The sequence below is a fragment of the Manis pentadactyla genome, chromosome 5 (genome assembly GCF_030020395.1).
Source record: "Manis pentadactyla isolate mManPen7 chromosome 5, mManPen7.hap1, whole genome shotgun sequence".
NCBI lineage: Eukaryota > Metazoa > Chordata > Mammalia > Pholidota > Manidae > Manis > Manis pentadactyla.
The window spans coordinates 2,886,762-2,903,258 of record NC_080023.1 but is presented as its reverse complement, the minus strand read 5'-3'; the positions used below and the strand labels follow the sequence as shown (position 1 = coordinate 2,903,258).

The following is a 16,497-nucleotide window of genomic DNA, read 5'->3' as shown; positions in this document are numbered from 1 at the left end:
TGGGAGGTGGCTTCCCATTGCCATCACCATCTGGCCTGAAATCTCTAGGAATGCTGGGTGGCTGCCCGGTACTGGGGGGACGCATGGCAGATCTGGCCATGAGCTAGACATAGCAGAGGGCCTCCGAGCCCCGGCAGCTGGTGTCAGGCTACCAAGGCCTCCCTGCTGACCCCGCCAGCTCATCAGAGCCGTTGATTCTGGGGGTCGAGACTCGGCCTCCAGTATCCAGTACCCTGCACCCTGTCTCAGGACATTATCCGTGCTATACCCCTCCGGCCACCCTCTCCCGTAAGGACCTCCTCCCCCTCTACCTCCTGTCTCCCCTCAGATCTCATCCCCAAGGAAGGACACACTACTCTGGGGACCTCGCCCTGATACTTTGTCACCTGGCTTGCACCAGGCTGAGACCCCCAGCGCAGGCTCTGTGCTACACAGGGGAGCTGCTCAGGGGTGGGCCATGGGGAAGGACACTCTGAAATGACTTCCCTTGGGGTCTCACCAGGACGTGGCCCAGCTTGGTTCCAGACCTTGTCTACAGCTGCCTGGTCCTCCTTTGTAAGGAGCCATCCCTGGCCGGGGGGCAAGTACAGGGAGGGCACCAGGCTGGGGGAAGCTCTGGGTTCCGGCCCACTGGGCCTCAGCTCCAATGGTCCTGGTGTCCACTTGCTATAAAATGGAGCATGGGATGAGGCTGTCCCTGACCCTTCCTGGAGTCCCAGGTGCCCGGCCTTGGCAGCTTTGCCATGTGGGGTAAGGGCTCTCTGAGACCAGTCTTCCCGTTTCCGGAGAACGTAACCAGGGGGGTGAAGTGCTGTGGTTGGTGGTGGCCTTGCTGGCTCCGGGGACAGGAAGACTCTGGGGAAGGAAGAGGGTTGAGAAAGAAACACCCCACCCCCGGGAGGATCTGGGAGGCCCTGTCCTAAGCCCGAGGTCCCTGCCAGCCAGGCAGCAGGGCTGGGGACTCGGGAAGCAGGAGGGTGTGGCCCCACTGAGGGCCTGGGTCCGTGGCCTCCATGTTGACCCACAGGGGCCCCCTGGGTGCCAGGCTGGGGCTGGCCCCGGGGAGGGTGAAGCAGCAGGCGTGGTCCTGGCCCTCCCGGCGGGCAGCCTCAGGGGCGAGCCCCCACCCATCACCAGGCCCCGGGACCCTGCCCCCACAGACTGCCTGGGCACCCCTGAAGGCGTCGCTCCCTGGCTAGCTATAGGGCAGCAGGGGGTGTCCTGGGGTGGCCTGAGCTGGGACTGAGGACCAGACAGGAGTTTGTCAAGTGGGGACGATAGGAGGTCAGGAAAGGACATCTGAGGTGTCTGGCTTGGTTGAGTACCAACTGGGCAAGGGCTTGAACTTGAGCCTGAACACAGTCGCCTTTGAGAGCTCTTGGTTGTGGCTGGGACAGTGGCTCAGAGTGAGGTGCTGGGTCGGGGAATGGGAGGGTGGGGGCGTTGCAGATCCCACAGGATGACAGGCCTCGGACAGGGGCCAGATGGAGACCCCCTGCCCCTGCTCTTTGCTGTCTGCTGTCCTGTGGTCAAGGACTAGGCACGGACCGCCCGGGAGGCGCGGGGGAAGCTGGGGGCTGGGCCCCTTTCCCGACCGACATCCAGGCCTCCTGCCAGACCCTTCTCTCTGGCCTCTGAACAATGGGGCAGTGTGAGGGCGTGTGGGAACTAACAGGCCGGGCAGCCAGGCCCCCTGTGGGCCCGTGCGGAGGGGCAGACGGGAGCGGCGGCTGTGAGTCATCAGGTCCAGCACGCAAGCCGGGGTTCCCAGGCCAAGGAGGAACGCTCTGCAGCTCTCGGTTCCCCAACGCTGGCTGCTCCTCCTTCCCTCTTTTGCCCCCTCCGGTGCCTCTTCCTGAGTCTTGCCTCGGGCTCCCTCCCTTCTGGGCTTGTCAGTTTCCCTGCCTCTGTCCAGCCAGAGGCCCAGGCCTGGGAGAGGCCGCAGCCTGTTCTCTCAGGCCCCTGCCGCTGAGCCCGGCAGAGAGGCTGGCCGCCCCCCGGGGGCCCCCTCTCCAGCCTGTGGGTGACCCCAGGAGGAGCCAGGGCGAGGCCAAGCCCCAGTCCAGATGTGCGGCCAGCCTAGGACTTACAGAGAGCTGACAGGTGACAGAAGCAGCAGGGACGCAGCCAAGGGAGAAGCTTAGAGGGCGAATGAGAGCTGAGCAGCAGCATCAGAGAATACGGGTGAAAACAGCTCAGAAATGCTATTAGGGATGAAAAGATAAACGTGAAGGGATTGCCGCTGAGGAAAGACCCAACCAGATGCTGAGTGAGTGGAGGAGGGGAGGGGTCCCTGTCCTGCACACACGGCCTGGATAGGCTCTGGCCCCAGCAGGGTGGGCAGGAGGCCAGGGCCCCACTGGACAGGTGGTAGACTGGGTTCCTGTGTAAGGGAGGAGTCCAGGGACCCCCCCCCCAGTGCTCAGACTGCTAGCCAGAGGATCCCAGATTGGGGGCCACACCTCTGTGACCCTGGGCCCTGGTGCCCTGGGCCCGGATCCAGAAGCCCTGACCTGGTGGCATGCTGTCGTGTGCCTGGGAGTTTTATGGCTTCCTGTGGTCTACGGGATGCCCTGGCAGGAGGCTGACAGCATGGAGGGCTCGTCACGCTGCGCTGGCCTGGCACTGGCACACAGCGGTGTCCACGCAGCAGGCCTGTCGTAGCTCCTGTGAGGAGTGGTGGGGCTGGACCTCTCTGGTGCCTCTATGCCTTCCCACTGCAGCCTGAGCTCCGTGGCCTCAGCGATCCCTGGCGTGTTCTGTGGTTGTCACCTCGCCCTGGTGCTGGCATCTGGGCAGAGGCAGGTGGCCTCCACCCCCAGAGGCACCGGGACCCAGCACTGGGTCAGATGTCTGTTGCAGAGTCCCTGTGAGCTCCTTCCTTGGGTCTCAGAGTACCATTACCAGCAAGACCATTTGGGGGGATGAGGAAGTGAGGCTCAGGGAGCCAAGTGACTTGACCAGGTCCCCAGGGCAGGAAAGTGAAGCTGGGGTGGCAGTGCAGGTGCTCAGCCAGGGGCAGGTCTGAGATGCCATCCACACTTGGTTGGGCATGTGGCTCTACAGGCAGTTCTGGGACAGACCTGCCCGTGTCCCTGCTGTTTGAAGGTGCGTGACGCCTCTTGCCCCAACCCCAGGTTCTTGCACAAGCTGTTCCCCACCCAAGATCCCTCCCATGTGATCTCCTTGCCTGGCTCCCTCATGCGGAAGATTGCTCCCAGGACACCAGCTGATGTGTCACCATGTCTGGGTGGAACAGGTCATGAGGATGTGAGTCAGAGGTGGCTGCCTCCCCAGCAGATTGGGAGCCCCAGGTGGAGGGCGAGACCAGCTTGCATCCTGGGTGAAGGGTATGGTGTTTGCCGCCTCCCTCTGCTCCAGTACCAGAGGGACTTGGGGGCCGGGGTAACCCTGTGTGCGGGATGGACAAGGCCTGCCTGACTCCAGCCCTGCCCAGCCCAGGGATGGACAGCATCGTGCCGTCCTCTGGCCCCCCTGCTCCTTTAGCTGCCCAGTGGGGTTCGACGGTGGCTCTGGAGGGACACTGATCAGATGTCCACACTGCCTCCCCCACTCAGCCAAAGCATGGGACTCTCCATCCGCACAGCCCAGCCCCAAGTCCGGCCTTGACGGTTCTGGCAGCACCAGGACAGCCCGAGTTACCGACGGGGACTCGGAGGCTCAGCGTTCTGCTGCTTTGCCAGGGCTTGTTCCGGAGCGAGCACCAGACCCCCCCGCCCCACCCCGGTGTGGCAGCAGCGAGCAGGGCAGGTGGGGACCTGTGGCCCAGAGAGTCTCCCGACCAGGCTCCCCGTGGGCTCTGGAAATGAATTTCAGCAGAAGCAAACTCTGAACCCACCAGGGAAGCCGGCACACGCCTGCGTGCCCATGTGTGTGCCCCACCCCCGAGTGCCCGGCCTTCCACCCAGAGCCCAGTCCACCTCCTCCAGCTGCCGTCGGGGCTGGTGGGCTTTTTGCCCAGGTGGGAGCCAGGGTCCTCCTGAGGGAAGGCCCTGGGCTTCTTCTCTGCCTCCTTATGCTCCTTAGAGCCAGGCTTGGCAGGAAATGCCTGCTGTCTGGTCCGGGGTGGGGGGTGGGGTGGATGGCCCTGGGCTCTGGTCCCATGGGCAGTGCTGGCTGAATGGCCATGGCTGCAGCACACTCTGCCTTGGCTTCCTCATCAGGAGAGCGGGAGAGTGTCCACACTTGGGCAGTTGGAGATCGAGTGGGCCGTGGATCAATGCACTGGTCCTGGGTGGGCATTCTAGAGGGGTGCTCCCTGCCCCAGTGCATCAGCTTGGCCCTCCTGTAACAAGAGGTGTCTGTAGGCTGGAAGGCACCCTTAGTCTTCATGATCCCCCTGCCTTGGCCTCAGCAAGTAGGGAACCTGTTCCTACAGAATGTGCCTGTGACATTCTCAGGAGCGATGGTAACCTCTGCTCCTGCGTGGGCCAGCCTGGGGCTCCTGGCAGGGACCAGGCCCTGTCTGGCTGAGAGGCAGGCCGGTGCCCAGCACCAGAGCCACAGTCTGGAGCTTTCTTGAGCCCAGTATGGTGGGTGCTCAGGGAGTCACATGCCAATATGGTTGTGAGCAACAGGCACGGTGGTCTTGGGAGAGGAAGGGCAGAGTGGGCTGAATTCGGGGAGATCCTCCTCTCTGTGGGCTCCTCATCTATCGGGGGTCCACTTGACTCAGACCTCAAAGGAGATGGTCTCTCCCCTCCTGGATGTCCTGACAGAGGAGCTTGGTGGCTTTCCCACCCGACCACATGCCTGGCCCCTGGAGTCTTGGCAGCAGCCTTGGGCATCCTGCTCTGCCTGGGGCTCAGCCTGCCAGGGACTGGGGTGCGATGGTGTGCAGTCTGGGCCCCATGCCTGCTTTGCTGGGAATGGTTGCTGGTCTTGCTTTGTGGACAAGGGCAGTGAGCTTGTTCAGTGTTCCCAAGGGCCTGACTGAGGTCACTGTAGTGGAGTCCAGGCCCTGCTTGGTGGGCGGCAGGGCCCCCACAATGGGCATCTGTCATGCAGCCAGAGGTCTCGGAAGGATGGTGCAGGGGGCAAGATGAATGGTTTAATTTAGCAAATGAGCCCCATGAACTGGACCCCATGGAGAGTAGGGGGCGTTCAGCTTATTAGGGTGGGGCTGGGATTGCTCCTGCTGCAGGAGGCGCCCATGCTGGGCACACTGTGAGGGACAGACACCCGGAGTGGCTGGATCCCAGAGCTGATGTCCAGGGAGGGGCAGATAGTCCCAGACAGACCAGCAGTGCTGCACTGAGCAGCAGCCTGTCCTCAGAGAGGGGAGAGGGTCCCGTGGGGTCGGAGACCTGTGTGTAGGTCAGGGGCTCTTGCATGCCATTGGTGTGTTCCATCCCGAGGTGGTGCGGGCTGGGCGAGGGGCTGAGGAGGCTGAGGAGGCTGGAGTGGGGCCAGGGAAGCGGAAAGGATGGCATGCCAGGCCGAGGTGCCTCTCCCCTCCGGAGCAGGTCCTGACACTGGGAATGCGGCTCAGTGGGGCCAGTGGTGGGCAGGGAGACCGAGTGCTGGAGGTCTAGACCCACACGGGCAGAGTGAGGAGCGGTCGCCTGGCTCTGAGCATGCACGGTTTGAGAGAACGCCCCCCCTTCCCAGTGTGACCACGACAACAGGCTGCCAACCGGACCCTAGTGACCAGTGGTCCCCAGGATAGCCCCACACAGGAGCTGTCAGCCCCACTCTGCAGATGAGGAGCTGAGGCTCAGAGAGGGCCACAAGGGTAGGAGAGGACTGAGCCAGGCCAGCCCCAAGGAAGCCTGTACTCTGCCCACTGCACTGTCCTGCGTCCCACGGGGCGCTGGCGGGGCAGCCCTCTCCTGTGGTCGGGAGCATCTGCGCAGGGCCTCAGGCCTTGGGGTGCCCATGCCAGCTGCAGTGTGGGGCAGTGGGCCCCTTCAGGCCAGGCGGGACGGGGCTGGCGAGGAGCCAGGACCCCGTGGATGGACGGGGCCCTCCTGTCCGCACTCTGGAGCATTTTTTCTCCAGTGATTAGTGCTTGTCAGGTCAGGATGAACTGAAGTGTGAATCCTGAAACGCCTCTACTGCTTGTGGTTTGAGGCAGGAGAGTGGCTCAGGCAAGCGACACCACCAGCCTGCACTTCCCCTAGAGCAAGCCCACCCCTCGCCATAGCCTGGACCTGACCCCCACAGGGACACACTGGCCTGGAGCCCCTGCCCAGCCACCGTCCCTCCTGCCCACATGCTGCTGCCTCTTGGCCAGGCCTGAGCTCCTCCTGGGAGGCCTTGCCTCTCCAGGGTTCCAAAGGAGGGTGCTCTGCACCAGGCTTGGGGCTGCTGGCAGCCCTGGCTCTGCGGGGGCCCCAGTTCTGTTCCGCATGCTGAGCCAGCCCTCTGCCCTTGGCCTTTGAGAGATGGTGCCCAGCTTGGGAACATTTCTAGAGGCAGCATGGGAGAGGGAGGCCCTGGGTGCTGGGGAGCTGCTGGGGCTTCCAGGGGTATGTGGGCCTGTGAGTCCTTTATGGGCCAGAGCTGGAGGGCCAGGGGTCTCAGCGTAGACAGCTCACCCCTGCCCACAGTTTGGCCATGACCCTTAGAAGCCTAGGCCACATGTGGACAGCTCTTTCCCTAGTTCCCTTTGCCCTCAGATGTGGGAACGGCTGTCCTGCCTCCCTCTCCTACGCTGGGAAGGCCTGAGAAACCCCCGGGGCCCTCCTAGACCCCAGCACACCACTGTCTTTTGGTGCCCCAGTGCTCACCTTGAATGCTTACCTGTGCCATATGGTGGCTTAGCTCACAGAGCAGAGGGCCCGGGGCTTGGAGGGCCTTGGTGGCAGCCACGCCGGACATCAGTTCTCGCTGAGAGCCAGGTTAGCTAAAAGTCACAATTCTTCACTCTGACAGCCATGTCAGGGGTATGGCTGTGACCCTGGGCCCATCTGTCCATCTATCCATGTGTCTCCACATGTGACACTCTGTGGGCAGGGCTACGCTATTAACTTGAGATTTCAGAGAAGGTGGTGGGGTTCTAGATTCTGTTTTCAAAGGATGAGGGAGCATTTGTTGGAAGGGATGTATTCCTGGGTGAAGATTTCACATACCGGGAGATGTGTGGCAGGTTCAGAGGCAAAGTTCAGGGCAGGAAGCAGGGGCCAAACCCCATGCACCAGGCTGGGGAACCAGCCTGGCCTCTGCTCTGGGGTGGAAATGGCTTGACGGAGCTGAGAAAGGCTGGCTAGGGATGTGAACACGAGGTCTGGAGGTGGACCCAGAGGTCTGGTGGGTGTTGGCCGGGTGCAGCATCCAGTCTTATGCACGGGACGGTGGGCGACGGGACGTGGGCCCGCACAGGGCAAGAGCCCCCAGGAGGCCAGCTTGGGTTTGCTGTGCCCAGCAGGACGCCCGTGGGGGCTTCCCACAGAGCCGACCTAGCCGCCCCACAGGGCAGGCCCTGGTTGCCAAACCCATTGTGAATGGAGGCCTGCGGTTGGTCCAGGGGAGGCTTTTTGAGTGGCTGTGTGTAGTAGCTTCCCATGGCTAGTACACAAATCGGGGTGTCAGCAGGGCCTGCTCCCTCCCAGTGCTCTTGGAGAGGCTCCTTCTTGCCTCTTCCAGCTTCTGGGGACTGCTGGCTGTCCCTGGCCCCCCGGCTTGGGCCACGTCACTCCCATGTCTGTCTCTCTTTACATCATCCACTCCGTGTCACCTCCTCTTCCATCTCTTACAAGGACACTTACTGTATTTAGGGCCCATCTAGCTACTCCGGGATGAGACCCTTAACTGGATTACATGGGCAACAATCCTTTTCAAATGAAGTCCCCTTCATAGTTCTGGGGGACTTGGGCTTGGACAGGTTTCCCTGGGGTTCAGCCCATTATGCCAGGTAGCCCTGGGCAGGGCCCTGCTGTCTAAGCTACCTGCTCCCTCTACCCTCCTGGATAGTGCCCAGTACTGAGTTCCCCAGAATCTTCGCAGCCCTGCTCTGGAAGGCAGGTCACAGCCCCATGTAGGGAGGGCAGAGTGGGCCTCAGAGAGGGGAGGGGGCGCTTGGGGTAGGGGAGGCTGGGTAGGCAGGTCCTAGGGCTGGCTGTGGGCAGACCCAGGCCCTTTGGGAGGGGCTGATGCAAAGCATCTTTTTTTTTTTTGGTATTATTAATGTACAGTTACATGAGCAACATTATGGTTACTAGACTCCCCCCATCACCAAGTCCCCCCGACATACCCCATTACAGTCACTGTCCATCAGCGTAGGCAAAGCATCTTATTTTCAGATCTTGAGGTTTTCTCCAGTAGGGGTGCCCACCACCCTTCCCTGTACTCAGGCCCTCCCTGAGCCCAGCAGGACCTCCTTAGCATCCTCAGTGCCCAAGCTACTCCAAAGGTGGCAGGTGGGCACCACTCTGGGCACAAGGGCCTCGGGTGCCTGCAAGAGAGCAAGGGCTGAGTTTCCCAGAGACGTGGTTGCGCTCCCCGGCCATTGGCCCAGCCAGTGCCCTCCCGCCTGACCTGCAGTGTTCCCGATGGTCAGTGCAGGCAAGGGCAGGACCAGCCTGTGGCCTGTGGCCCTGAGGCCAGGCAGGCTCTGTGGCAGGCTGGAGCAGTAGCACCGTGCTGGGCCTTGGCCTCAGTCCCAGCGGGCTGAGGACCCTGGGAACCCAGAATGGAGGCTCTTCCTCCCTCTCTCTTCTTTTCAGGCTGCCCCTTGGCCTCTGCCTGGCCCTGCTGTCTTGCCCCCACCCATCCTGGTAAGCGCCCCGTGCCTGGCATGGTGAGGTGGTCCCCAAGCTTAGCATTTTGAGGCACCAGACTAGGGAAGGGGAAGGAGCTGCAGCTTGTGGGGAGTGGGGTGGAAGGCCTGAGTGCCCCATAGGGAGACCCCAGCTGTGCGTAGCCCCACAAGTCTTGCTGCATGGGTGCTGGTGTGGGGTCGTCTCCATGGTAATTTCCAGCACAGTGTAAAAGATCATGGAGGTGCCATTACTGGAGGAAGGGCCTTGGGTGTCCTCTGAGTTCAGGAATATGAATGGTGGTGTTATCTGAGGCAGGGGTGAAATGCTGCCACAGATCAGAGACCATGCAACCAAACAGGCACAGAGTATAGGGGCCTGTGGAAGCCACATATAGCCCGGGACTCCCAACCTCGAACACCCAGGGGGAGACCCCAGCTGGGAAACGGGCCCACAGGGCCTGACCCCTGCCTGCCTTGGGCAGCTGCAAAGGCAATGAGGCCCCACTCTGACCTTCCCTTCCCCCTTGCCACCATCTGTCTGTCTGTTGTGACCAGCTTTCTGTTGAGGGCATGCCCTGCCCTTGGCCATTGGAGGGCACTGACGCTGGCGCAGGCTTGGGGAGTCCAGGGTGACTGCTCAGCCTGAGGGGAGCTCAGACACAAAAGCCCAAGCTCCCCACCCTCCGGGAGACAGCAGCTGTCTGTGACCCCACACTGGCCTCCAGGTGGCATGGGAGCCTTGGCAGAGTCTGGAGCCATGGACACAGTTGGGGATGGAGGTCCCCAGCCCCGAAGCTGTCCTCCTCCAGGGCCATGACACATGGTGTGTGGGATGGCTGCGTGCTGGCACAGCTGGCTGTGGGGGCCAGGCCCTAGGAAACCTGGCGAAAACCTTTGCAACTCCCAGAGACCCTATCGTCTGTGGCCTCTGTCACCCCCAAATCCAGCCATGGGGGTGGCCCCGGAGTGCTCCTTCCTCCAGGAGCATTTCTTTGCTACCCTCCCTGGGAGAAGTATGATCTTGAGACCCAAGCTTGGAAGGAGAGTCAGGGAGCTTGCGGGTTCAGCACCAAAAGGCCTGGGCTCACATCCCTGCTCCCCAGCTTCCTGGCTGTGGATTTAGGCAGCCGAGGAAGCCCAGCCTGGTGGGGTTAGAGCAGGCCCAAGAAGGGCCACATTCTGAGTGGAACCTGGGGCAGAGGCCGGAAGTGAGAGGAGCATGTTTTGCCCCTTGGGTCACGGTGCTTCCTAGCAAGCCTGGTGTCACAGAGCCAGCAGAGGTGTGTAAGCCCAGCTCTGTCCCAGAGGCTATGCCTGGTGTGCGGTGGGGACAAAAGGCCTTGTGGAGATGGGGGAGGGTGCTCAGTCCCTGGTGTCAAAGGGCAGAGAGGTGGCTGCCTTGGAACCCAAAGTGTTCCTTGCACAAGAAGCACGGCTCCTCTGTGTGGCCTCAGAGAGCAGGGCTGGGCAGCAGGGTCTGCGCTGGGGGGAGGAGCATGCTGGGAAGGCAGCGGGCCCCCTGTGTAGGGTGTGAGCATCAGCGTCTTGCTTGAGATAGGGGTTGGGGAAGGGGCTTCTGGGCCAAGGAGGCTGGGCCTGACATGCCCTGGGCAGTGAGGGACCTTGGTGGTTCGCTGGGGACAAGTCATATATGCAGAGGTGGTCATAGGGCGCTAGCCAGGGCTTCTTCCTCGGGGGCACAGCTGGCCTCGCCCTGGGCCTGGAAAGCCGGGTCTCTGACCACAGTAGGGGATGGCTAAAACCCAGCAGGCTGAGACAGCACAGATGGTGTGCAGCTCTGGGCCTTGGCTGGACCTCAGGACCTGGCAGGGTGGCAGGCAGGAAGTGCTGGCTACCTGGGGCTGCCCAGGAACCCAGCAACCGGAAGTCCTGGGCGGGGTGGAAGCCCTGGAGGCCACAGGCCCCAGACACAGCAGGTGGCTGTCAGCAGGAAGGAGCTGTGAGCACAGGAACCAGCTGGCCAGCGCTGGGGCATCAGGTCTCACCTGCCTGGGGAATGCAGGCCCCGGTCCTGCCCGGTGGCCCCTGAGCCACATGGCCTCCCTGGGCTACAGGACACCTGCGCGCAGCCCACCACCAGGCAGGAGGAGAGCCATGTGCTGGGCAAGTGCCTTCAGGTCAGTGGGGTGGCCCCGGGCCTGGGAGCTTGGGAGGGGTACCGGTTCAGCATCCGGAACTGCCCGGGGAGGACCTGCCAGGACACCCCACCCCCTCCCCCAGCCATGCACCACTCAGCCTGCTGCTGGCAGGGAGGTGGGGGCCCAGGTCAGGTGGGCCTTCCAAGGGTGGGGTCCCTTGGCACTTGGGTCCTGTGTGCCCACACAGTGTGTGTGTGCGTGTGTGTGTGTGTGTGTGTGTGTGTGTGGCGTGCACACGATGAGGAGACTGAAGGAGCGGCGTGAGCTCCTGCTGCGCCCACCCCAGGGGGGCACCCTGCCTGGGGGCCTCGCAGCTTTCCTCGTGAAGCCCAGGTCGTGCTGCCCTCTCTTGCGCGTGGCTGGTCACTGGCCTTCATGGGCGGGTTTTGGTTTTGATTCTCATATAAAGAAAGATTCTGGGAAGAGGGGAAGAGGAGGTGGGGAGGGGAAACTGAAAGGGGTGAATAGGTGCTCGCGGTCATCATCCCACTGCTGCCACCTAGTGTCTGCTGTGTGCCAGGCGCGGGAGTGGCTGCTCGGGCACCATTTCCCGGCTGTGTGACTTGGGGCAAGTTACTCAGCTTCCCAGACTCCTGGTGTCTTCATCAGTGACATGGGGATGACGCTGGTTCACACCGCAGGGGTGTTGGGGAGAGAACGTGGGGTAATTCCTGAGAAACATAGAGCCTCTTGGCCTCAGTGGCCTGGGCTGTAAAATGGGGCTGAGGCACCAACCTGTGGGATTTCATTGCTGTCAGGGAGAATGGCGGGGGGTGCTGGTGCCTGGGGTGGTGACGGAGCTTCTGACTGGTACCCAGGCTGTCTGTCCTGCGCACTGGGGCCACCCCTGGGGGGTCTCTCTTTGGCCCATGCAGGCCATGTGTGTGGGAGTGGGAGTGTGATCAATGTGTGTGTGCACACATGTGAGGACAGCAGGCACTGTGGGAATGCATGCATGTGTGAGGGTGAGCGTGAACATGAACAGGTATGTGTATATGTATGAGTGCGTGCGCAAGTGTGAGAACATGTGCATGTCTGTGGACAAGCCTGAGTGTGAGGCACACTGCACATGCGATGAGTGGTCACCGTGACCACGGTGGCCGTCATCACCCTCACCTTCAGCCACTACTTCCTTCCCCTTTTTGGGCACTGGGCTCCTGGTCACATGCCAACCCAGCTCACCCACTGGTGCAGGGCAGGGCCAGTGGGGCTGGACGATGTTAGGACATCAGGATGGGCTTCCCCTTTGAAGGTCCGTCCTCTGGAGGGTGTGAAGGAGTGCTATGGGGGCTGGTGCAGTGAGGGCAGCTCCCACAGACGGGCCGGCCTGGTCAGCACCAACAGGGACCCCCTGACAGTGTGGTCATGCGAGCCATCAGCTCCCTCACAACTAGGGCCGTGTGTGCAGGTGTCAGAGAGGAGCCCAGGCTGTGGGAGCCCAGCCCTCCAGCACTCCGCTCTGCCTCAGCACAGGCTCACACCCGCACACACACCCGTGTGTGCACATATGCCCTCCTGCAGTTGAGCCATGCAGCACGCAGTCAGCCCCTGAGCACAGTCTGTGAAGCTGACCACAGAAGGGAGCCCAGCTCACATGTGCAGGTGATGACCACAGAGCCTCCCACAGCGATGTGAGCCCCAGAGCCTGTACTCCCCGAACTCAAGGAAGTCTGCCTCCGTGGCTCAGAGCGGCTGTCACCCACCTGTTGTGTCCCCACTCTGCCCCTGGGCCTCAGGTCTCCCAGACCAGTCTCAACTTTGAGAGGAGGTCAGGGGGCAAGCTCAGGAGCAGAGGCTGGAGAATCTTCCTGAGGCTCCTGCCTTCCCTAGTGTGCACACACACGCAGACCACAGGCCTTCTGGAAGGGCTCAAGGAGCCCAGCAGCCTCCCTGCTGCCAACCTGCATGTCCTTAGAGCTCTGCCCCAGGCGGCCCCTCCAAACTGCAGGGAATGGAGCTCCGCACCGCACGGCATGCCGCCAGCTCACTGGGGGCTTCAGTCCCCTCCTCTGTAGGGACAGCTGCCCCTGAGGGGACGGGCTCTCACCATGCTGCTGGGGTGTTGGGGCACTCTTGTGCCCCAAGGAGCAGACTCCTGTGCCTGCTTTAAGCTGGAGGAAGCAGACCTCCACAGAGGACTGGCCTGCCAGGATTTGAACCTCAGTCTCCAGCTCTCCGTGACAGCTCCAGCAGACGGTGAGGGGTCCCCACTGTGGTGTCCGGCCCTGCACAGGAAGGGAGTGAGGCTTCCTGCTGATGAGCTGGCAGGAAGGCCTGTGGGGGCCCCTGGGAGGAGTTAGTGGACTTTGACCATCAGGTCGCTGACAGTAGCCATGGACATCAAGGGTGAGAGCCAGGGAGGCTAGGTGGCCAGAAGCGTGGCTGCCTCTTGGGGGCTCCCTCAGCTTTCTCGGGTACCAGGGGTGCTGGAGTCTGAGCTGGGATGAAAGTCCCCAAGAGCCGTGTGGTCACCGTGACCACTGTGGCTCGTCATCACCCTCACCTTCAGCCACTACTTCCTTCCCCTTTTCCGGCACTGGGCTCCTGGTCACATGCCAACCCAGCTCACCCACTGGTGCAGGGCAGGGCCAGTGGGGCTGTACGATGTTGGGGCATCAGGATGGGCTTCCCCTCTGATGGTCCGTCCTCTGGAGAGAGGATGTGGGTGTTGGCATCTGTCCCTGCAGCAAGAACATTCCTGGGGAGGTGAAGGTAGAGCACAACCTGGCCCTGTCATAACCCACCCTCCCCACCCAGGGTCAGTTAGTGGCCACCTAGGAGCCCTCACCCTGCCTGTAGAGGGATGGTGGCATGTGAGAGCGAGGACTTCACAGGCCTGTGCCTGTCTGATCACAAAACTAAGCCAGAGTGGTGTCACGGGCCACCCCAACCTCACCCAGATGTGGGGCCAGGAGGAGCAGTGGGCTCCATCTGTGCTCCTAGAAGCTCTTCCCACCCCAAAACACATCCCAGGTCTCCTTACAGTTTGGGGAGGGTGAGATACACCAGAGTAGGGGCTTTGTTTCAACTTCTTGTGCCTTCCAGGCAACCACAGTCCCCACCACACACCAGGGTCAACATTCTATGCCTCCTGGGTATGCCCTGGTGCCCCCCATATGCTGGGCCTGACTGGGGAGGATGGGGGACAGCAACCACCTGAGATGGTCAGTGTGAGGTGGAGGGAAGGCTGTGGTAGCCCCACAGAGGGAACTAGGACCCACTACAGGTCAGGGAAGACTGCCTAAAAGAGGAGACACTTCAGCTCTTATTTCATTTTTGGTTGTATTTAGAAACACGACTGATTTTTGTATATTGATCTTGTTTCCTGCTACCCTGCTGAGCTCATTTATTAGTTCTAATAATTTTTTAGTGGATTCCTTGGAGTTTTCTATGTACATAACCATTTAATCTGTGAATAGTTTTATTTCTTCCATTCCAATCTGAGTACTTTTTATTTCCTTTTCTTGCCTAATTGCACTGGCAAGAAGCTCTTAAACAATGTTGAATGAAGGTGGTGGAAGCAGACATCCTCACCTTGTCCCTGACCTGAGGGGAAGGCTTTTATCTCTCACTGCACAGCTCATATTGGCTGCGGACTTTTCAGATACCCTTTACCAGGTTGAGGAAGTTCCTTCCTTTTCCCAGTTTGTTGAATATTGTTCGCGTCATAAAGGATTGTCAGATTTTTGTCTAATGCTTTTTCTGTGTCTACTGAGATGATTATGTGGCTTCTGTCTTTACTCCATGGGTCTGATGTATTACATTAATTGAATTTTAAATGTTAAATGAACGGAGTATTCCTGGGATAAATCCCACTTGGCACGGTGTAGAATCCTTTTTATACGGTGTTGGATTCAGTTTGCTAGTATTTTGGTGAGGATCTTTACATCCACATTCATAAAGGATACTGGCCTGTAGTTTCCTTGTGATGTGCTTGGTTTTGGTGTCAAGGTAATGATGCCTCATAGAAGAGTTCCTTCCTCTTCTGTTTTTGGAAGAGTTTGTGAAGCGCTGATGTTCATTTGGGCCAACTCTTGAAGGTGAAGTTAGTTCAGTTGCAACTGTAGGCAATGGAAACAGTGGGAACAGAGGCCTGGAGGTGGATGAATTTTGGTAATGGCAGCCATGGAGTCAGGCTGACATGGACATGGAAGGTTCAGGGCAGGAGAACCCATGAGAAAGGTCCCTGGGGGCCAGGTCTGGAAGGGCCAGGTGGCCATGAGGAGGCCCTGGAGATCTAGGACAGAGCAGTGATTGGATGGTGGGTGTGTCAGAATATGCTGAGTGGACAGTGATGGAGGGAGGAACCTGGGGGGTCGGAGAGGTAGTCGGGGGAGGAGGTGGGGGCAGAATGCTTGGGAGGCCAGCCTGGGGTCTCCTGGGAGAGGAGCCGCAGATGGTCAAGCGGGTAGGAGCTGCCAAGGGCCAGACCCCTGACTCCTGCAGGGAATCCGGGGGTGGGGGCGTGATGTCAGACAGATGAAACAGCCCACTGAGGAGGGGGGCAGAGGAACCACAGGCCCCCCTCCCCCCGATTCTGGAGTGCATGCCGGCCTGGTGGGGGACACTCAGCCAGTCAAGCCCACCACATCCCTCAGAGGCAGGGCGGCCTCACCCCCCTTTACAGGGGTGCAGACTGAGCCTCAGGGAGGAGAAGCCGCTTTCCCAAGGGCACCGGCTGGACTGGGACCGGGCGGGGTCCCCAGAGGCCCTCCCGGGCGGGCGGACGGTGCCTTGCGGCGCGCGCAGTGCTGGGGCTGGGGAGCAGGCTGCCTCGGGGCCCCGGGGGCTGCCCTTCCGCCGCCCGCTCCGCGCCCCCGCCCGCAGCACACGGGGCGGCGGGCCCGCCGGGGCGGAGGGGCGGGGCCGGGCGCGGCGCGATGGCGGGTTCCCGGCCGCGGCCGCTGAGCTGGGGCTGGCGGGAGGCGGGCAAAGGGGCCGAGGCGGCGGCAGGAGGGCCCGGCCCGGGGCCGTGTCGGGGCGCGCGGGAGAGGCGGGCGCGGGCCGCCTCCGGGAAGCCGGCGGTGCCCGCCTCGCGGACGCCGTGAGTACCGAGCCCGGCGCCGCGCCGGCGCTTCCCGCGAGAACAAAGGCGGGCGTGGGCGGCCCCCGGCGGGCGGCGGGCGCGGGGCCCCGTCCCCCCTTCCCTGTCCCCGCCGCGGGGGCCGGGCCCGGAGAAGTTGGCTTTGGGGGCCGATGGAGCCCGAGGGCAGCGGGAGCGACCCAGGCAGGGGCCGAGGTGCCCGTGAACAGCGGACGACGGGGGCTGGTTTGCCAAGAGCAGAGTGGTTTTCTGTGTGTGTGTGTCTGGGGATGGCGCTGTAGTGGCAGGGGTGCGAGTGGAACCGGGCGTCTGGGTCTGACCCTAGCTGCCCCACTAAGGGTTCGGAGGGACACCGGAGGCACCAGGCCTGGGGTGGGGGACTCCTGGGTGTGACAGGCGTTGAAGTGCCTCACAGAAGAGGGGCCTCTATATCTGGGTCTTAACGGGTGAGTAGGAGTTCTCCATGTGAGAAAAGGTATTGGTCATTCCAGGCAGAGGCTGGAAGTGTGAAACGGCCTGGCAGGTTTCAGGGAGAGCAGCTGAAGCACGAGTAAGAGGCCGGAGAAGGGCAG

General features: G+C 61.6%; 1 protein-coding gene across 6 annotated transcripts in view; it reads left to right on the top strand.

Moving 5' to 3' along the window:
- SH3BP2 (SH3 domain binding protein 2) overlaps positions 1 to 16,497 on the top strand; it is a 32,833-nt gene that overhangs the window by 4,326 nt on the left and 12,010 nt on the right. For 2 of the 6 annotated variants that reach the window (XM_057502032.1, XM_036921244.2), the window contains exon 1: positions 3,248 to 3,270. The exons of 1 other annotated variant lie outside the window; for it this stretch is intronic. Coding sequence is in view for 3 of the 5 variants with exons in the window: in XM_036921244.2 (XP_036777139.2) it covers positions 3,263 to 3,270 (8 nt within the window). In the remaining 2 variants the exon portion in view is untranslated. Of the gene's footprint in view, positions 1 to 3,247; positions 3,271 to 8,687; positions 8,739 to 10,618; positions 10,861 to 15,746; positions 15,926 to 16,497 lie in introns of those variants that run through there. 3 more of the 6 variants (XM_057502033.1, XM_036921242.2, XM_036921243.2) reach the window with 3 other exon arrangements.